General features: G+C 40.2%; 1 protein-coding gene across 3 annotated transcripts; it reads right to left on the bottom strand.

The window, feature by feature from the left end:
• Positions 1 to 1175: 1175 nt before the first annotated feature.
• Positions 1176 to 20648, bottom strand: ago4 (argonaute RISC component 4). 3 transcript variants are annotated; one of them, XM_026347955.1, is made up of 19 exons: positions 20444 to 20648; positions 14581 to 14752; positions 14346 to 14466; positions 13449 to 13630; positions 12559 to 12695; positions 12059 to 12193; positions 11406 to 11493; positions 11059 to 11206; positions 10792 to 10911; positions 10406 to 10567; positions 8333 to 8481; positions 7571 to 7755; positions 7311 to 7470; positions 6894 to 7074; positions 6662 to 6805; positions 6408 to 6542; positions 6211 to 6312; positions 5657 to 5856; positions 1176 to 5347 (listed from the first exon to the last, which is right to left on the bottom strand). In XM_026347955.1, exons 1-19 carry the CDS (start codon positions 20460 to 20462, stop codon positions 5239 to 5241), a joined length of 2649 nt encoding a protein of 882 aa, XP_026203740.1. In that variant the 5' UTR covers positions 20463 to 20648; the 3' UTR covers positions 1176 to 5238. The 3 variants fall into 3 exon arrangements, with proteins under 3 accessions (XP_026203740.1, XP_026203741.1, XP_026203742.1); XM_026347956.1 differs by having other exon boundaries at positions 6903 to 7074; XM_026347957.1 differs by having other exon boundaries at positions 6903 to 7074; positions 8333 to 8466.
• Positions 20649 to 22469: the final 1821 nt, after the last annotated feature.

The following is a 22469-nucleotide window of genomic DNA, read 5'->3' as shown; positions in this document are numbered from 1 at the left end:
TGTATAAACAGATATACAGTGTGAGTACAGGACCTCAGCACAGGATTGGAGTGATATTACAGTACTGCTACACTCACTAAATGTTCATTCTGTAATTAATATAGAGAGATACTTAGATATTTTAGCTTGACATCACTATATGAAAGGGTGAATGAGATACAGTGTTTATTGGGAACATGCTAAACTCCAAAATACAGTTTATGGCATTCTTATGTTAATGTTTTTATCCAGAGACATAATCTCTCTCACCTGAGGTGACACGATGTGAGATCGTGTCACCACAGCATTGTATCCTTACTGGGGAGATACTGAGCATAGCTTACAAAACAGAAAAGTGAGAAGTTTTTTTTTTTTGTTTTTTTAATTCAGTAAAACTTAAGCCACCAATTAATTTTTTTATCTTTTTTTTTTTTTTTTTAATCTTTCTTTGCCCCTAAAACTGTATTCAATAAATTCATGAAACCATGTTGAAACATCACTATTTTGCATTATGATGTGTTCCTCCCACAGTCCAACATGCAGTTATATTAGGGTTATTGGAGACTCTAAATTTCCCCATCAGTGTGGGTGTGGATGTCTGTCTCCATGTCCTGTGATGGACTGGCGACCTGTCCAGGATGAAAAAACAGCTGGGATAAGCTTTAGCACCTCTGTGACCCTTAAGAGGAAGAGTGTTTAGGGAAATAGATGATTTATACAGTGTCAATGGACCATTTCAGAGTGAAGTTGCTTATTTATTCATTAATATAAGGATTTACTTTTGAAACATGAGCTAAATGTTTTGGGTGAAGTATGTTCTTTGTTGGGCTGTGCTGCATAAACATGTATAGTAAACATTGTGAATGAGGTTAAAGACAAGACTTTTATTACTTGGGGGCAAATTTGCTGCCACAGCAGTAGAATTAAATGAGCAGCTCCTCTCTGTGTTTTGCTTTAGTTAATTTTGTTGGCGGTGTCGACTCACACTGTGCATTTTCAATTAATCCTATATCGGTTAACGTGCTCCTGTAAGTCTATAGCATCGAGGTGAGAGTCAGCATCGTTAGCGCTGACTAATCATGTGGTCTTGTTTACTTTGGTAAAGAATGCCACCTAGTGTCAACACATGCACATAAATACATTTTAAAGAAACCCCTTTGTCAACAGGTGCCAAAGACAAGAACACACCAGTTATATTATAGGCATAAAATACCAATTTATTACTTTGCACATTAACACAAGAATTCCCTGCAGGCTAAAATAAAAAATAAAATAAAATTAAAAAAAAAAAAAAAGTATTTGAACATGTCACATAATAGCAATAACAGCGAGTGAATGGCCTTCTGCTGGGGGGCGGGGTTCGAATGCCCACCTCTCACAACTGGTCCAATAAAAAATAATAATAAAAAGGTTCCGTTCATTCACAGGATCGGAACGTTCCATTCACAGAATTGGAATGTTCCAATTCTATGGTTCTATTGCTATTGGACAATCACACACAGCTTCAGAGACCACTAGCAGAACAAAAAAAAATCAAATAAACAGAGCAGAGCTATAACAAACCCAAATCGAGGAACCGAAAAAAAAAAAAAAAGGGAAAATTAAATTAGGATACACGATACACAATGTCAAATTACAAATCCGTTAAGATATAACAATATATCAAAGTGAGAGGACTTTAAAAATAATTCATGCTCTCCTTCTATCGGGGCACAGAAAGAATTGTGATTTTTTTTTTAAATTTTATTTTTTAAAAAGGTTAAAAAGAGGTAATCCCGCTCCGCCATGGGGACCCCTTCACAAAGAGGAAGTGCATTTGTGAGGGGTCAACAGAGTTGCCATGGAGACAGGGGAGCCCCCACCCCCACAAAGAGGTGTGGCCATGGGTACAAACCAGGAACAAGGAGATAAAACAGATGCTTGCTCCTGGCAAAGAGGAGAGGGGTTTCGGTTTCTTTAACGGGTTCACGTTTGAAGAAAGTACCTCGTTTGAATTTGAACACAGCGTAAAGAGCCGGCCCCCCTCCCCTCAGGAAAGAGCTTGTACCCCCCAAATTACTGACATTTGTGTAGGAATCTTCAAAATACATCGTAGAGAGACTGGACAAATATTGCTAGCCTAAAACAGTCCCACTAAATTGATAAACATTTAACCAAAAAAACAAAACAAAAAAAAAACAAAAACAAACCAAAAAGCAATTATATTTTTTTCCTTTCTCATAAATACGATTCCAAAAAGATTTTTTTTTGTTTTTGTTTTTTAAAAAGGACAATAATCTGGCATGCAGGCGAGCAAAGTCTACATTTTGTTACTTTAAAGAAAACCGTCTAAAGCCTACATATAACTATTCCACCAAAATGCACATACCCACTGATTGATACAAGCAAATTAAATTTAAAAAAAGTACAGAGACACAATAGCGAGTGTAGACCCAACAACCACAATGAGCAGAATTATAGCTTTGTTTTTCCACATCTGAAAACTAGAGCTGGGTTAATATTGCTTTGCAATCATGTTATAAATAGGGAGTGATCATTTATCCGACTGGAGTTTAATGGTCAAGCTTCGTAATTTTATACAAATTAATCTGCATTAGAGATTCAATCACAGCCCACTTGGCTTGGTAAAACTAGTGCACATTTAAAAACTCATCTGCCCCCTTTAAACGAAGTAAAACTTCTTGTAGACAATCCCTGGACAGCGCCCTTCTAATTTGCTCTCCTCCTTTCCTGCTTCTCTGCTCTTGGGCCAACGTCCACGCCTTCAACAGGCAGGTGCTCAAACTCATTCATAGTAAACCTGTTGCTTTAAGGGTGGTTTATTACAAAAGGGTTTTCACTGAGCTATCCTCCCCGATGAGGCGTGCATGTTGACTGTCTCACACCTTTATCCCACCACAACACCAGGGTGCGCCACTGCTGATGTCACTACATGATAATAGCTTGCCATGTGTTTCTACAGGGATCCAAGGGCAGTGCTTATGCTTATTGTCAATTCATTAAATCCAGTGTTAAAAAAAATGCATAAAAATATGACACAAACACCGTTAAATAGTAGAGATTTTAAGATGGGTATACTTCAAATACACGGTAATAGAAAAGTCTAAAATTTCAACTCATTGCCTATCGCAAACCATTTCTACAAATCCCTTAACCTAGGTTCACTCTGATTACAGTTCCTGATTGTCTCCATCTATCCCATCAAAACCATCCAACATCAGCTGATTTAACACCAAAGCAGATCTATATAAGCAGTAGGAGTGCTACACAATCCTTCCAGCCTGCTGCTAATATTTACTCACATCAGAACCTACAGAGGAAGCATGAATTCATCCATCCTGGGGCCTACCTCTCCTCACCATTAGCCAGAATGCTACAAGAAAAAAAACAAAACAAACGAAATAAACGTCCAACTCAAAGCTTTACCCCATAACCTGCAGCTCAGCAACTGAACTCCTGAAGTCGCACTAGTAACTATAAACTGGCTTTGCTGCCAACCTTAAATTTCATCACAATAGTAACAACATTGAGAACAACAATAACAACATCAATGGTAAACTACTAATTCTAAACACGTTTCTTTAGGATAACCACAAAACATCTTATATTAAACTTTTACAAATCTGCTTTGTTGATCCGTATGTATAAATGCATAAAGGTAAGAGAGATTGAGAGTGCCCTCTGTTGCTTGCCTAGCGTCCCGGGTCAGTGCAATGAATTGGCCAGTATTAGCGAAGGAGACCTTTTTAAAAACAAAACAAAACCCCAAAAAAAAAACAAAAAAAAAAAAACTATCTTTTCCGGCCCTTAAAACTACATCATAAAAAGAAAAGGAAAAGAAGAAAGCCATGTCCAGCAGTGTCATATAATCTTTCAGATAATCAGGTCCAAAGAAAAATAAGATCCCGCTTTTCACACAAAGACAGGCTGTTAAGACCCTACTCTGCGTTTAATGCCTTCAGCCATTCAACAGGTCCCAATGCTGAGCCAGTCACCGGGCAAACCACGGTTGCTACTGCTACACGTCAGACCTGGCTTCATCTACTACTTGAATTGGATTAAGTTACTTTTTTTTTTTCCTGGGATTCTTTGTTGTTTCGAGGCACAAAAGGAACAGCTGGCTTCCAAAGGTGCAAATCCCACCGATCGCGCAGCATCAGCACGTGTTCACAATGTAACTCAAAGCATTTCAATTAATAAGTGACCCAGGACTGCTACAAATACCCACACCAGCCTCAATGAGGCCCGTTTAAGTCATATGTTTCAAAGTTGCTCTATAGATGTAAATATATGCTTATATGTACTGTATGTGTGAATATAAAAACAACGAATCTGAGGCATTTACAGCAGTTATCTCCTTGATTTCCCTTTACAATTCAGTGGCCTGCCATGAAACACATGCATACACAAACACTCTCATACAGCAGTACACGTATATACAGATTCACACAAACGCACTCGCACAAACAGGTTAACATATTCTTCGCTAAGATAGGAGGAAAGTAGTAATGGGCATGGACACACAGGTCACCTCGCTTGTAAAAGTCTGTAAAGGAGGAAAAGGTTAAAACACACGCTCATAAAAAGGAAAAAATATATATATATCATTCTCAAAAGGTCGACTCCCCTTCATCTCTTGTTATGTAGAGTTCCCTCCCACCACCCAATAAACCCAAGACCTTGTGACAGATTTTGCCCAAAGGGGCTTTGAGGTAAAAGTAGATAAGAGTCCTGCTTAGCTGGAAGAGCTCAAGAGCTGCGCTGACACAGATTGTGCCAATCTACTCTCTTGCTCAGTGTATCTTTAACACAAGAGTGCAGACATTCAAATAGAAAAAACAAAAACAAACACAAAATAATGGCTCAACTTGTAGTATGTGTGTGTATGGTTTGTTTTTGTTTTTTCGTGTTTTTTTTTTTTCTTTTGTGTACTGAGAACCCTCAGGGTTCACAGTGCTGGATTGCTGGTTAGGAAGGCGACTCGATTGGGAACGCTGGCTGGAGATTGTTCCATGAAACGGAATCCGCTGGAAATTGAGACACAGCAGATTCTCCTGTCCCAGAGCCGCTTTGGTGCAGATTCAGAAAACGTAGAGTGATTATGAAGAGAAAGAAGACAGACTACAAGGTAAAGGAGATGTGAGAGAAGGAGAGAGACTGGCAAATAAGAGATTTAAAAAAAAAAAAAAGAAAAAGAAAAAAAAAAAAAGACAGAAAGAAAGGGAATCCGCGGGTGGACTGGCTGACGTTCTCCCTAGATCAGGCGAAGTACATGGTGTGCTGGGTGTCATAGTGGATCTGAACTGCCTTGGCCAACGCCTGAGGGTCCCGGCCATTACTCTGGCCCGACACGTGGCTGCCTTCAGCACTGCAAGACAAAATTTACAGGATTTAGTTTGAGTTTGTCAGGAATAGAACTAAAACAGCAAAATGTTGGAAATAGAAGGCAGAGAGAGAAAAAGAAAAAATGGGGAGCTGTGTGCTGGTTAGTCTGTGATTGGTAGGGGGTGTAATCAGTGTCACAATGTAAATGCATATCCTGCAATCACAAACTGCAACAAAATATAATTTCATGATATGACTAAGCAGTCTGGAACCGCACAAGCATTTTAATTTTAAATGATGCTTTATCTTACTAGGTCTGAGCCAACACAGTGGAACCTAAGCAATGCCTCACCTGTCATGGTCTTTGTCCACCAGGTGGTAGCGGGCTCGGAAAGCCACTAGCCTGGCATAATAGGCTGGTGCTGGGATGGAAACAGAGCGTGTGCAGCGTACGTAGGTGTGGCAAAGCTGGTAGGTGAGGAGCTGCAGTTCATCGGCCGTGAAACAGTTGTCATCCCACAGGACGTGGTAGTGGGAAGGACGACTGGTTCCCTGAGAGAAAAGAGAACGTTGCACAGCACATGTCAAAACAGCACTGATCATTTTCAAAGCTCTTCTGTACAAAACAATCAGGAATTGATTGTGATTTATGTTCATAAAAGCGCAGCCCCAGGCTTTGCAGTAAGTGAGCCGAGCCAGAGCAGTTCTCCTGACCAACAACAGAGCAAGTGTTGTAATGTGTACAATCCAGTAAGTGTTTGTCTGTAGACACAGCATTATTACTGCTAACCACAAAGCAACCATACAAAAAGGAAGTTAAAAACTGTATAATTGTTCTGAAAGTGTAGACATTTTATTGTTTGCAAATGTTGAGATAATATCAGCATGTGAGCTTGTATCCATTACCTGAATCCCAGCATGGCTGCACAGGTAGAAGTCAAACTCGGACGGGTGTGTGATGGTGCTGTCCACGGTGGTACCAGCTGGGACGTTACCACTCTTTCCAACCTGCAGAGGCAATCAGACAGATTATAGTAAAGACTCAATACTGTTTTTACAATAAATCCCAAGTGATGTTACACATTATACAAGAGTCCACTGACCCTCTCAGCTTTATCAGAGCAGAAGAGACGAGTGTGGTGACGTTTCTGGACTACAATGTAGGTAATGCCCGGCCTGTAATCCTCTTCCAGACTGATACATGCCTTCCGAATAGCTATCAGCTCCGGCCATGCTACCTGAAAATAAATATATTAAAAATGTAAGTAATCTGTCTATGTAGCATTTGTTCTGTGTTGTTGCTGATTATTTGTTGAAAAATAAATAAGCCAACAGTATAAATGAAAATAACTTTCACCTGTTTCATTTGTCCCTCAGACACGCCGCCACGGTAATAGATGATGCGCGTGGGTTTGAAGCGTGTAGACTTGTAGAACTGAATGAGCAGCTCCCGCACCATGTTGGTCAAGTCTTGGATCACCTCCTGGCTGAAGAGTTGCTCCTGGAGAGACAACAACATCTGGTTTAGACTCAACAGGGACAAAAGGAAGTGGGAGGTTTTGTAAAATTAGTTATATTTAGTTACACACCGGTGTTACCTGGGACATGTCTTGTCGTGATGTCTGAACTCGCACTGTTGCACAGTATCGGCTGGGGTGTCCATCCATGCTGCCCACCACTGCTGCAATGGACGGCTTCTTCCCATCACCTGCTGGAGGATGTGTCACGTCAGCACCCAGGAAGATGACAGGCTGCTGGAACACAGAGGGCCTGAACCACAAACGGGACACACAAAAAAGAAAAGACTGCATCACTGGCCTGTAAGTCATGTTTCTTACTCAATGTCTAAACCAAGACCAGCACTACTATGAAGATCCAACACATGATTCAAACCCAGGAGACCATTTTTATTAAGAAACAATTTTAGTAAACAATTTATAAAGCCAATAAGCTTTCCAGACAGACACCTGGGCTGCAACAAATAAAATAGTAATATCATGGCTGACCTCTGATGAGGAACCAGGACATTGTTGATGCCTCCAAGCTTGGCGTTGATCTTGAGGCAGAGGTTGGAGAGAGTTTGTGGGGACGTCTTCACTACGTTCTTCACCTGCACACACTGGGTGGCCATGCCGAGGAGGGTGTCACCCACTCGCTTCACCTCAGCTACAAAGGAACAGAAGGATGCCACTGAGATTAATATCAAAGAATCACATTTCACCTTTCCCACAACTAAAGATCATGATGATGAATTTCAGTGTCTTGCCATAAACTGGGGTTTTTCCAGGCAGGATGACCACAATCAGCTGCAGACCAACATAAGACATTTTGAGGTGTTTGAACATGGGCTCCACACTGTCAGCTCCTTGGGCGTATTTACAGAAACATGGCTGGCCCTGAATGGGCATCCCAGCATCCTTGGAGATCTTTCTCAGCTGGTCAGTGAAGCTCCTATTGAAAAACATCACAAATAAAAGACCACGTTTGGATGTGTAGATTACAGCTTACGAGCAGCTCAGAGATTAATGTGTGTTGTAACAAAAAAAAAAAAAAACATACAGCGAACCTGTAAACGTTTCATCAATAAACTTCACTCAGAACCTCAAATCATTTAATACCGTTGCATACTCTACATAAAAGCAGCTGTAAATGCAAGTATTTTATGTACAAGTCATTTGTTCTGAGTCTTAGCAGATGCGGTGTACTGTTTATCTGGGGCAGTAATACAGAGTATCCCATAATGCCACTTAGGTCAGGCGACCTGTCCAGTAAAAATAAAATAGCTACAGAAGAGGCATGCTTTATTTTGCTTCTGCTGAACCGCCACCGGCAAAATAAATAAGAGGCCAAAGATGGTGCAATGTTTTCCACACATTAGCAACACAGACTTGCGTTGCATTTTGCTGTTTATTTGCGTAGCTTACATAGATATTAAAGAGCAAAGATTTGTGAAGCTACCTCATTTATCAATTCATTTTTTAGCAAGTTTCATTACAAAGCTACAACACGACAGAAATCCAAGACTCACTTGAGCAGGTCTTCCCGACACTGTTTCTGTGGGGCGAAGCAGGCAACAGCCCAGACTTTGATCTCGATGCCGGCGTAGAACTGCTTCCCTCTCATGTCCCACACGCCCTGGTTGGGCGTGGCCACGGTTTTATTCTGCGGAGAGAGTCCCTACTCTCTTAGTCAACCCCCCGATTTGATGAGCCAATACAAAAGGTGCTAAAGGCCAAACCACAATTTCATTTTTTAACTTTTCTTACATTTACAAACATCATGCATTAAAGGCCAGTCTAGTGGGTACATATCAAGTGTTCTACACATTGTGCAAGTGGAATATAGATACATTTAAAAGGTTTGGCACACAACTCTTGAACATTAATGGTAACCTCAGCATCATGATGCATATATATGGCATTATTGCCATATATATATATACATTTGTTACAGCTTCCCACGTCAGGAGCCCTGACATGAATAGCAAACAGAAGTATTGTTTGTACATAATTAGATGAGTGCTCCAACTTCAAGTGTAGTTGTGAATACAAATTCAAAGGGCAGTGGCTTTCACTTAAGGTAATAAGATTTGTTCATTAGTCCATTAAGAGCTTTCATTCTCCAAAACAAGTGATAACAATTAACGACTTGAGTCACGTGCCAAGAAATGTTTGTCCAACTCAATCCACAATTTCTTATTAGAAAAGTTTCAGGATTTAAAGCTACATTATAAAGTATTGTTGTGAGCAATAACAAAATAATACAGTACACTTTACACAGGAAATAAGACTGCAGCCTTTCCCATCTCACGTCTCATCAGGGAGTATTCATCTATGTATGAATACTGTGATGAAGCTGTATGTACATCATCAGCACAGATGAAAATGATCGGTGTGTGCATTTCATTCACACCAAGTGATCACAGAAATGGGAAAAGCTTTCAGTCCACATTTAAGGGCATTTCACTGGAAGCCGATAAGACTCAATATCCCAGCAGGCAAGTGGCCAAGTTTTTCAGAAACACAGTGTTGTGTTAGATGAATGAACCAATTATAGTTCAGGGAGCTAATAGTGGGATTTAAGCTCGAGACTGGTACACGAGTGCAATTTTTTTCAAGCAACAATCTGCTTCAATCCTGACATCCAAAGACTGAACCTTTTTCCCCTGCAGAGATCATTAAATTTTCATATTATCTTAGCAGAATCATTGAACGTTGCCTCTGAATGGGGTGCTTTATTCCAGGCCCTGTGGTATTTATGTAGACCTCTTGATTCTCAGATGGAATAATAAAGTCAGATTCACTCCACAGGCTTTACAAGCCAGACTGCGCTTAATGCTAGGTAGCTACGAGTCTTATCGTCGTTCCATCCAGCACATCTCATTTTCTCCCTTACACACAATCCTTGAATCTCAATTCAGGCTCTCACACATTTTAACAGCAATGTACAAGTCAGATCCATATTTCTGTAAAGTAGTGGACTAAGGCAAATTTCCTTTGATAAATTTATGTTTTATGATGACAAACTGGATGTTGTCGGGTTCACATTGCTCTGCACCATCTAGTCTAGATTCTCTAAAAGGCTGATTTGAGATTCAGCAGGTAAATCTCAGCAGTCTGCAGCAACTAGTTTCTTATCTTCCACGTATACAGACACTACTGAATGCAACAAGTTCTCATCTGCATGCACTTTAATGTTTACTTTGATAACACAAAGAAGCTGTGTCTAAGAAAGGACAGCGTATGCACGCACTTAAAGACTGCTGAGATTAACCACCAGATTACAACACAAGGGAAGCTCCAGGTCTTTACAGGTCTGCATGTGTGAAAGTTGAATACCATGTCTAGTCACCACCTGAACTTATCAATTAAACGTAAGAGATATTTGTTATAACATTTTAAAATAAATATTTAATTTCAATCATATATGATTTAAATTATCAAATTATATATACACTTAAAAAATAAAAATACATTCAGAGCATATATTTCAGACCTGGATCTTCCCGCCATGTCCCAGCATTCACTCTGCGATGCCCCCCCACCCTGTGTGTTCCCATCAGGCTTGCACCCTCAGAATGCAGTCCCTGCCCAGTACTCACCCTGCCACAGTCCCTCCCTGTGTCTGTACTCACCCGGCCCCCATACTGCAGCATGGGCGCTGGGAGAACACGCCCTGTCACTTCGGTCATATCGTTGTGCACCACAATGCCAAATTCTTTCAGGTAAGGGTCTGGACCCCCGACCATGCTGTTGCTTTTGACCTAGGAGTAAATAGTAAAGGTTGGAGAAGAAGAAATTAGATTTGTGAATTGAATTAAAAAAAAAAAAAAACCTTTAGTGCTGAGGTATGAGCACAACTGTCTGTATTTAGTGTGTGTCTAGAGCAGAGGCTTCAGCTGAAACTACACACCCTTGGACAAATATAAACCTAATGCTGCTCTAGTTGCTCTTCTTTTTCCCACCCCAAGAGGGAAACAGCACTCACCAGTCTGCTGATCTCTTCCTGTCTGTCGGGGGCTGAGCGAGCTGTAGCTTTGATCATGGTGGATGTCTGGTTGTCTGTCAGTTTCTTGATACAACGCTGGCCTGCTACTATGTTACAGACCTACACAACAGGAAGGAATATTTAATAGATTTAACAAAAACAATTAGATAAGAGGACCAAGTGTGGTCAAATAAAAATGGAGAAGGTCACAGCTTGACATGAAACACATTTTTGTTTAACCACAGTATATTTAAGCCCATTTCTCACCTCCAGGGGAAGGTAGGTGTGCTTCTGTTCTTGCCCTACTTGCAGACAGGGTAAATGTGGATATTTGAGCTGCAGATTGTACTTCTGTTTGAAATATTGAGCTACTGTGCACTCCATGGCTTGGCCGTTCTCAAGCTGTAAGGGGAACCTGTGGATAAATGGAAATTCTGTGTCAAGTCCACAACTACGTAAAACTAAAACAACAGGAACACATTACCAAAGTTCTGCAATTTCAATATTTATGAGGTCTTGCAATGTTTAATGTCCCTTTTTTTCCAGCCCCGATTTTATTTTCATTTTTGCCTTTGCTAATAAGTGGGCAAACATAGAGCAGGACTGGCACTTACGTTTGGTGGCTGGCAGGTCGACGTGTAACGTTGCACACACGGTACTTCCTCTTCATCTGACCACAGTGTGTGACCTCAACTTTTAAGCCTGTACATCAAGCAAGAAAATATGGATTAATAGTTAAATAACAGATGAACAGAAGTAGGGGCTATCTCTCACCAACTGGGATTTCAAATGTACTTTTTATTACAATACATTCAAATGTTTAAAAAAAAAAAAAAAAAAAAAAAAAAAAAAAGCATCTACCACCTTCAAGATTATTTGGCTGCAGATTGAGTAGTAACACAAACAGAAGTTATCCTTTGTGAATGTTTGGGGATATCACAGTTTATGTTCTTACTTAGAACTCCATGATTCTGCCCATGTCCCTTAAGGTCAAGAACAAGTGTTTAGACGAAGCAGTGGGTATTTGCAGTGCTTATACAGCACGTTTCCATATCAGAAGTGGGTGTTACTGTAGGACTTACAGACTGCCTAAAAACAATCATGCATCAGTCTTGCAGGTCCACACCTACATGTAATCTCTGTGTTGAAGTGGATACACAGTGAATCATACAAGTTGCGTGTACAAAGTGTGTGCACGTCTTGTGAATTCACTTGTTGCTTGATGAAAGTCAGTACCACTATGTGTTTGCCTGTAATGAGCACTCACCTCTTATTTCCTTGGTGAATTTGACACGCTGCGAGTCAGTCAGTGGTTTGGTCTGTTCATTGATGTTCTGAATATCGAGCACCTCACACATGAACTCAATCACAGGCTGAGCACGGTAGAAAGCAGTTGCTGACACTGAGGGTAAAATAAATATGACATCAGTCCCATAAAAAATAAAAAATAAAAAAAAATACTTAAAAGAAAGGCAAATGATTCCATGATATATCAAAAGTTGTCCATGACTGTCGAACTGTGATGCAGCAGTAACATAAAGGAGGCATGGTCTGTCATTAAAAAAACAAACACAGACCTAATCAGTTTCCAAGTACCCACATCAAAAAAAAAAAAAAAAAAAAAAATAAATAAACAGCTACCGTTTAACAGGTTCAGACATATCAGATCTAACTGATCACTGTGTTGTGGGTTTGGTTTGTAAATTAATGTACTCGATGCAAATCGACAATCACAGCTGAAGCAGATAAGCTTCGCCCATGTCTCACCATCGATGTTGAGCATCATGTTCCACATGGCAGGACGGACAGACTGATGGAAACCAAACCACACCTCCCTGCCTCCACCAAGAGGATGGTAATAGCCCTCCGGAGGGGAGAAAAATGATCGCCCCACTGGAGTGTACCTATGAAGACAAACACAAACAATCAGTCACTAACAATCAAAGTTAGTTGAGTTGGGTGCTCTGTTATGGCACATTTCTTACAGACAAATAAACAGAGGCTGTTGTGTTCAGTTTTTTGTACCTCAGACAGTCCTTAAAGAATTCCATGAGTGCAAAACATCAGGGAACTGCCTTTCATGGTGTTTAACAGTATGTTGTTTTGTTTTTTTTTTAATGTGAGCTCTCATCTAAGCTGCATATTCACAACTACAAACAAGAAGGAGAGTTTGGCGAGATATGGCTCAGTGTTTTGCACAGAGGACTGTAATAATTGTTGAAACTACAATCACTGGTCAAATTTGAGAGGCAGAATTTACAGATGACTAGTTGAATGTGTGATAATTGAGGCAACAAAGTACAGTGAAATTTACAAAATACAAAACACTGAGCAGAACATGAGGAAAAGTATTGAAGCTCAGACTATCCTGTACACCTGCAGCATGCTAATTTATTGCAAATCTGCATTAAATATAAATAATATCCTCAGAGTGCTAAAGGACTAAATAGAGTTTGTGCATATTGAGGCCTGTAGTTCAGCATTTAGTGTTAATGTTACAAAAGCTGCTGTGAACTGTGTATAGACACATTATAGTGTGAGACATGATTTAATCAGGAAGAAGACAAAGAAAATTAAAGAGACAGAACAAGACCAGAAATAAAAATAACTACAACAACAAATGAAAATGTAGGTGATGTATCTGTGAGTAATAGTACCTCATGGAAGGCAGATGCCGTGTGATGACGTCCAAAGCCTGAACAGAGTCCTCGGGGACCTCGTTGAGGTGACCTGACAGGGCTTCCAGCAGCATCTGTAGACTGACCACAGACACCCACTGCAAAGACACCTTGAAGGTCTGATCCTTCCCTTCACCAGGCAGGGTCACCTCCAGATCCACCTAAGGATGGAGGGAAGAAAACAAAAGATGAGTGGGACTTAACTGAAGAATACGTCATAGGAGTGAGACGCACTAAATATCCAGAGGCAGAGAGGGCTGAAAGATGAGCAACAAAAATTAATCCGTCTTTGAAACAACATTTAATTAGCACTGTGTCAATAGGTGAAAACAAATAACCAAAAATTAGGAAAAGAAATTCACTAAACTCGTATACTGCAGTAGCCAAAATATTTGAAAACAAAAAAGGATCAAGAAAGTATTTCAAATGACTAGTTTTATTTCTTACCACTGTGCCCTCTTAATTTAATCAGAAACAATGCATTTAAATGTAAAACCTTTACTGTTCTTGTTTCTTTCAGATGAATGTTGAACAACAGGGAAACAGAAACTGGTTCATTACGACACCATCTGCAAAACTATGCCACACAGGGCAATGAACCACACATTAATGAAGTATAAAAGCCTAAGAGTGTCTGGAGATGCATCTTAATTTACAGGAATTTATAGTTCTCAGATTCGTGGTCCAGATTTTCCAGCCTGGCACTAATTCCAGATGGCAACCTTCCACTCAAAACCCCACAAACATCTTGTCTGCTTGCGCAACATAATCCACTAAAAGCGTTTTGCATGCCTGCCACCTCCTTCCTAAAATATGAACAAATCAGGAGCATTTCTCCCAAGAATAAAAAGGTGTGGGATCAAGTTTAATACTAACCCTGTCTCTTCCAATTGGCAGTGGATGTGCTGTGTACATGTTCCTCTTCCCATCATAGCCAGGTTGTCGGTCTCCAAAGATCTGCATCTTGAAGTGCCGCACCATGGTGTCCACCACCTCCCTAGAAAACAGAAGGAACACGTTAGGAGACATTTCTCCTTGGACAGTCTGTTAATCTCTATAGATCAACATTTACCCCTCATTTGCACGTTCTGCTCAAACCTTGCTGATTTACCTGTTGACCCTCCGAGGCCGTTTCTCAGGTTTGATGTCGATATCATAGTGATAGACATCAATCTTAGGAATCTGCACCTGGAAGTGGTTGGCAAGGAGCCGGATGGGTTTCCCCACCGTGCCAAGGCCGGGACGCCGTGGCGGCTGAAACAGAGACGTAGGGGCAGGCGGGCCTGGAGAGAACAGAGAGAAGAGTGATTGCAATGTAATGCCAAGTAATGATTCAAGTTATACAGAGTTCTTGATTTTGACATGGCATTTGAGACAGCAAATACAAACTTTTAGTGAAGGTGAGTTTTCCATTGTCTTCTAAAGCATGCACAGGTTCCAGTTTTATATGAAGCATGGCTGACATTTATGACGGATCTTAACAATGGTGGTGACAGAGAGGGTGAAGGTTTATCTCTCCATTAAATGTGAAATTTGAAAGATGAATGTGCAGCATAACGCCAAGCTTGCTGCTAACCACCTCATCAGTGGCACCTGCTTGAATGCACTGAAATGGCCTCACAGACTCGGAGGCGCACATATTCGCGTTGATTGCTCCGTAACACTGGCCCCTGACCTACATGGGTCAACAAGGGGATGGCGAAACAATGACTTCCAATTATCCTTCGGCCCGCCCCCAGCTCCACCCAGACACGTAGGGCAGCCACCCCTCACATCGAGACAAAGACAGAGCTCCTCTCAGACAGACAGCAGCGGACCATATGGAGGGGTGCCACGCCAAGGGTCTGGGATTACCGTTAAACACAGTAAACACAGATCTCATTCACATACACATTATATACAGTATGTGCAAGATACTGAACACAGGTGTGTTGCCTAGGCTACAAAGCGTCTCAGGTACTTTTATTAACAGTTAAAACCAGTGTACATGAACCTCGGGTCTCCTCTAATCAGTCCTATAACGCCTGTCGTCTTAAAACCTGACCTGGTCTGCGATTGTTTTATGACATACATCACCCATACAAAAGCATATACAAAATACATCTTTAGTGTGCACTTAGTATAGATAAAAGCAGGAGCAGTGAGCAACAGGCTGAGAGCAAACTCAAAAGACTGGAAAAATACTGTACATGATGTGTGTGAGAAAAGTTAATAATGCAGCATTAGGGATGTCGAAGGGGGTTTCGAGGAGGCTGCTTAATGCCTTTTGTCAACTGACAGCTAAGAGACTGCGGGGGTCCTCCTGAACTCCATGCACCCACACGCTCCAGTTACCAAGTGAAGCGCGAGAGCATGGACAATCAGGACCCTCCCCATCGCTTCCTGAAAGCACACTTCCAACCATCCCCTCACGCAGCCTGGGCCCCAGATCTCGTTCTCTGCTCCCTGCCTACTACCCACTCCTCCTCTTCCTCCTCCACCATACAAATAAACCATTAGCTTGACAGTAACGTCATTACGCTTTTGTAAACCATTTTGTTTATATTAACAGTCTTGAATAAGAAGCAACTCATTATGTGTCTGCTTTTCTTTGTCACGACTTGGATTAAAATCATATGATTCACTCCACTCTGTCCTACTGGCCTTGTTACTGACGGCAACAAAAGTGTTCCCCGCCATGCTGTAAACTGACCACTGTGCGTTCAGCTCTGCATTATGTATCACAAGCACGCTACACTTTAAGTGTACTGTAGTTCAATACTAAACTGAATATAGACCAATACCACAAAAATTACTCGCACAGGTTAGTCAAAGCTTCTTTTGTACATTAAAAAAAAAACAAAGACTTAGACTTTTCACAAAGCTGATAAATGTTACAAGGCATTTACAGACCTTGTAAATGTCACATAAAATACAGTTTAACACCAATAAAGAACTAGTAGGGACAATATGGTGTAAATTTTATTATTTTTATATTTTCCCAGTTCTTTCTGTCTGTATTTAACAATAACTACTAACAGTATTATTAAATTCAGTGCATTCATAGGCAAAGAGTTAATTAAATAAACTGCTGAAACACTCATTTATAGGTGTTTAACTGGTTACGAAAAGATTTCATACCTTACATTATCGCCTAAAGCTGGAAGGAGAACATATTTAAAACTTTGGTGAATTAAACACTTTAATGCCTTCCAACTTAACTTGATGCTTTAAGATTTTAACATCCAGCAATACTGTGGATTTGAGTTGTACCAAATAGATTTTTGTGCATTTGCAGGTACATGTAGAGAAAAGGTTTCACTGTGTGTGAAGCGCAGTGCATTCGAGGTCTTCCTCTTCCACCAAACACATACTTGTACCTATATATAGCCTCCTCAGCTGCCACACTTCGAAGTGTGTGCTAGTGTCTCAAAGTGAAAAGCCTGGACCCATTCGTCCCCTAAAAGCCATCTATTCGATTTCATTTCCAATTATATTAAATAATAAATTAAACAAAAGCGGCAAGTCCTCGCATGTGAGAAGCTCAAACCAGATGATATTTGACATTTTAAATTATTTAAGTCAAAAACAATTAGCAAAATGCATAGTTTTTCTGTCCATCAATTCACCTTTACAGCTCTAACAATATAACACCAAAATAAAACATTGGTATGTTGTGTGTAAATAAGTAAGAAGATTAAATCTTTAGACCAAATTTTTATTTTGATTTTAATCTTGTACTGCTACAAACAATTTGGTCATCACCAATGCACAGTAGAGCTAGACAGAACCTGTTACAGGTAAATGATGGGCACAGACAAGCAGTCATGAAAAATTAATCTTACAGCATAGCTTATAAATAAAAGCTTCAGGCTAAAGCTAAAAAATATTACATGCTGCACTTGATTAAAATATATATAGATAGATATTTTGATGTAATTTATGTGTTCTGTACATTCATTTAGCATTTCAATCGTGCAATATTGAGGAGCACTGAGCTGACAATCTGAACAGCTCTGTAAATATTTTTACTCAAGCAGGATAATGCATCACTAAAAGATTTTAAACAAGGCAAAAGAAGATTTGAAGATCTGTTAAAGGTGGAGTTTGATTTAACCAATCTGAAAACAGAGCTTCCTCCATAATATTATGCTTCTGCTCCAAGTGTGACAAAGTTTTGAGTCACAGAGGAAGTGAAATTGGCTTTTCCAGGCATAGAAAATGACAGAGGCACTTGAGGCCAACGAGTCTTACTGCTCCTCGTGTATTATTTGTGCATCTTTCTGCTTTGGATCCAAGCTAAAAACTAACGCGGCACAAAGATTATTATCCATCTGTATTAAGTTGCATGTTTGAAAACCATTTGACTTTTTGCAGTGGACTAGTAGAGTCTACTAAAGACGTGTGTGTCCGGTTAATGACAGTGTGATTGAGCACAGAGACAGCTGAAGCTAAGCATGAGAATCATGGCTTGGCCAGTTGATGACTCACAACGGTGCTGAGTAGGAACCATGCTGACGCCCACACCTGCAGATCACCTGGATTATTGTGCTACACTGGACTCAAAGTCCTGAGGATCATTCACAAGATGGAAACATCTAGCTGCTAGGAACTGGTTTTAAATTGGTAAACTGGTAAAAAAACAAAAAAAAAACAAAGATTATTTGCAAAACACCAATGGTTCTTTTTTCTGAACGTCGGCTCAGCTGTTTTCTGACACAACATGCACCAGCTCATACATCAAACACTGAGTGATTTTACAGGAAACTGAATTTTCTTAATTTCTTTATCCTCCAGGCTTTTGCATTTTTGTCACCAACTTTGTTTATTTGAGATTCATATTGTGGGATAATCATGAATTTCTTGATGAAGTTGAAAGCAGACTGTTCTTTGAATGACACCAATTAAGATTTGTTCTTGAATTTTCCTCAATTTCGGCCACAGATTCAGCAACTGCTCCTCTGTGTACATCACATCATTACACACAACTTCCAGAGACCAAATTCCAGCCACACTGGAACACACACAAGCCAAAATGTGGATGTTTCTAAAGAAATCCTCTACAACTGACTGAGAGCAGGTTCTATTGTTGAGCCACAGTGTGACAGGACATCCAGCTGTGATGCAAACTTCCCAGAGTCGGATCATGTAATTTCCTAATTCAGCTACAAAACATGTCCACATTTAAAGCTACAACTGAGTTTAAACTACCACAAAAGCGGTGAGTGATAAATGTGTAAAAAGCTGACAAATGCACTTCACAAGTAAAAATGTGCAACGTGCACACTTCGTCACTATTGTTAGCAGTTCAATATGCAGATTATACAACTGGTTCACTGCAGAAACTGAAGTTTATATCGCAATACTACTGTTGAATAAGCACCAGAGACCACTTAGTTCAACTTAAGTTGTTAAGATGCATCCTAGCAGAGGCTGACATTTCTTTCTTTTTGTACTGGACACAAAAAAGACACATTGCTGTATCCTATATAAACATTAATAATGCAATCAAATGATGTTTGTTTTGGCAAACCTGCAGCCTCAATCAACTGTGCAAGGTACACATTCATTAAATACAAGTTCCCTTTCATAAAATGTAGCTGACAGGTGTAAATGTCAGAAGTAGTAGTTGAATTTTGATGTGTGGCAGCTGCTGCCATCCTAGTTAAATGCCGGATGGCTTGCATTGATTATATGTGACAACGAACCCACACACCTGTGAATGGTTGAACAATATTTTCGCTTACAAAAACACTCAGTAGGCCAACACAGCACCGTGCATATGTTTAACATTTAGTACTGCTACAATGCAAATTTCGTCCTTAAATACGACATTTGCTTTTTTCCCCTAATGCCGCCACCTTCAGTTAGCAGCTTGTGGGGCGACATGTGTGTCCATCCAGCGAGTCAACACAAAAATAAAACACTTCATTTCATCTGCAAGATGCATTTAAATCCCCCCGTTTAGCAAAAGACGCCCCTCACAGAGAAAAAGAACAATTTGTCTCTGAGGGGAGGAAAAAAAAAATGAAGCAAACACATTTTGCATGTTATTACAATGAAAACGCATTGAATTACTGGGTGGACAGGTGCGTGCCATCGTCGCCTGCGCATGATTTATCATTATATCACTGCACCGCTGCAAATAAGTGCCTTTGTTATCATATAGGGGATGAATAATATGAAGCTGGCCTGCAGATCTGATCGATAAAAGCGCCATCCATTCCTGCTGTGCTCTCACGGGTGCATGGCTGCTGCCCAAAGAGAGGCGCGTAACCCAATGACAGCCTCACATTAAAAATAACATTTAATTAAAAGCCACAAAATACGCACGTCTGCTCATTTGACGCCTGTAGCATGTGTTTTATTGGCATTCATTTTGTTTTTCCACCCACCGCTGTCATCTTGGACGGGGGCAGCCCGAAGAGACACGCTGTTCCTGATGGCGATGGCGCAAATTTAAAGGCTACAGCAGGGGGGGGGGAAGGTTTGACACAGGTGGGATATTTTAGTATATTTCGACGATTTATTAGGCTTCGATTGAGATACAGGGGGGGTCGTAGCCACGGGGATATAAAGAAACACACCGCGAATAAACATCAACGTAAACACACTACGACGCGGAAGGAAGGAAGGAGGAAGGAAGGTCCTAGTTAAATCCCCACTCACACAATACCTGCCCCGACACGACGAGCCGTGCGTGCTTCAGATAAATAAAACCGCGCAGACACCACTCGATAGCCGATAAAACGCCAGCTCCCCCGGTACGGACAATACATCCGTGCTCTGCTCGATGTAAATAAAGTCCCTCTCACATACACACACACATACACGCAGACGCTCGGGCTGGGCCTCGGCTTGTTTTCCCGTCAACGCGTCGAGGCCTCGCTGCAGCCGCGGCCCCCAGTGAAGCGGCGCATCCGCGCACACGCTCCCCAAACACGGCTCGCTCTCTCTCCGCTGCTCGCTCCCTTTACATCGGTTAGATCTCTTACCGGGTCCGAGCGCTTCCATGGCCGAGGCCTCTCTCTCCGTCTCTGTCCCGGCCTGGCGGCTCCGTACCGACACTGAAATTGGGGGCGGTATCGCGAAGCTTAAAGTGGCTAATTTAAGAAAAGGGAATATAGATAAATGCGTGGATGACGGCTGCCTGGGCTGACGGACCTCAGCTACCGCCGCTACTGCTGCTTCTGAGGATTTGTAAGAGCGCATGCGCCAGTTAGAGGCCATGGAGCTGGCAGTGCGCATGCGTTATTTGTAGTAGTACCGCACTGGAGGATGAAACTTCAATGTCCGTGCAGGAAAGTAGCAGGATCACAGGTGAACTACATAAACATAAATAATAAAATATAAAATAAAACGCAAGCGGCTGTCGAAGAGAGTACTGCATTACAAGAGGGAGTGCATCTTCGAAGTGCTGGGTACATGCTCGAAAATAACTACTTTAAGTAGCTTACAGTAAGGATTGTACTCCACTAAAAACAACTGAGTGACAACATGTGTGTAAAACATTTTAAACACAACTGAACTTAATGCTGTTGCAAACTTAAGATATTTATTCGGTTCCTACAGATCTACCTTAATAACCTTATTTTTTAGAATTCATTGAATTTTTCCTGGCTATTTTTAGTAAAAACATCAAATGTTTGGACTACACACTACCAAAACTAACATTTTTCAAAATGATAACACATATAGTGACCTAATGTCACATTTGTGCTGCAAACTGCTAACAAACATTTGATTTCAGCCATGTTCACTGCTAAATGGTTAATAAAGAATCTTACTGCATATCTTGTTCTTGCCTCTATTTATTGTATTTTACTCAATTTACTCCATTTTATAGTGATCTTACACCAGCCTTTGCCAACCTCTTTTGCACGCTTACAAAAACAGATTATTATTATTATTATACAAATGTTTTTTCATTAATCACAACCAAAAAAGGGGACCCCCACTAGAACCATTAGACTATCACTGTCTTAGGCAAGACCTCCTCATGCTGCCCTGCCTACCTTGTACTGACTTGTAAGATGCTTTGGATAAAACCGTCTAATGACTAAATGTAAATGTAGACTATAAAATTGTTAAATGCTGCTGATGCATCAATATTAGCCTAAAGGTGTTGTGCAGAATAATGTGTCAGTTATAAGGGACACTTTACTGTATTTGAAGTACTTTTTTGGCTGGTAATACATTTGCAAATTTAATTAATTAACACTAGGGTAAGATAGGTTATTTTTATTGTACATACCCATGTTAGTTCATTGAAATCAGAACCTCTTTTCATGAGACATCTGTGAACAGCACCAAACAATCATAGCAACAACTAAGAACACAACAAAGCAAAGGTAAAACTAAATCATGAAGATACAGCATCAGAAACATTCATGAAATACAATAAATGCCTAAAAACATCAAATAGGATTAGATACTAACTCCATTTATAAAGAGCAGAGTTGTTGAAGGCTATTTTTTTTATCTAAGGGTTAACTAGAGCTCTCATGTAAGTTAAAGTTAAAATTAGGTAAGTAAAATTGTGATTCAACACTTTACTTGTAAAAGACTATGTATTCACTTTGTCTGAGTATGTATTTCACCAGTGAATCAAACCTAACCAAACAATTTACTTACAGTAAGTAGCAAACATTTTGGATTCAAACTCTTTTTAAGCCTATTCCTGGGGATTTTAATTCACAACAACATATTGTTTTCTTTTGTATTTAAAATGATATGCTGAAAAGTCATTTTTCATGAAATTGTAAGTATAATAATTATTATAATTGCAGTGCTGCCAAGCTGTACATCTTTTATGTCATATTCACTTGCAGATAATATGCACAGTGTATTTTTATGTTTATGTAGAGAAAATATAGTGTCAAAATAATGAAGAAATCTAATTTTGTAATGCTTTGAAATGTTTGAAATCATACAGGCAAGGCAAGACTTAACCAAATAATCATTTTTATCCAAGTGAACTGCTTTACTTTCAAATTAAAAGAAAAAATAAGTGTTTTCATT

Source organism: Anabas testudineus, chromosome 11 (assembly GCF_900324465.2).
Source record: "Anabas testudineus chromosome 11, fAnaTes1.2, whole genome shotgun sequence".
Taxonomy (NCBI): Eukaryota; Metazoa; Chordata; class Actinopteri; order Anabantiformes; family Anabantidae; genus Anabas; species Anabas testudineus.
Note: the sequence above shows the minus strand (reverse complement) of the source record. Positions and strands in the feature narration are given on the sequence as shown.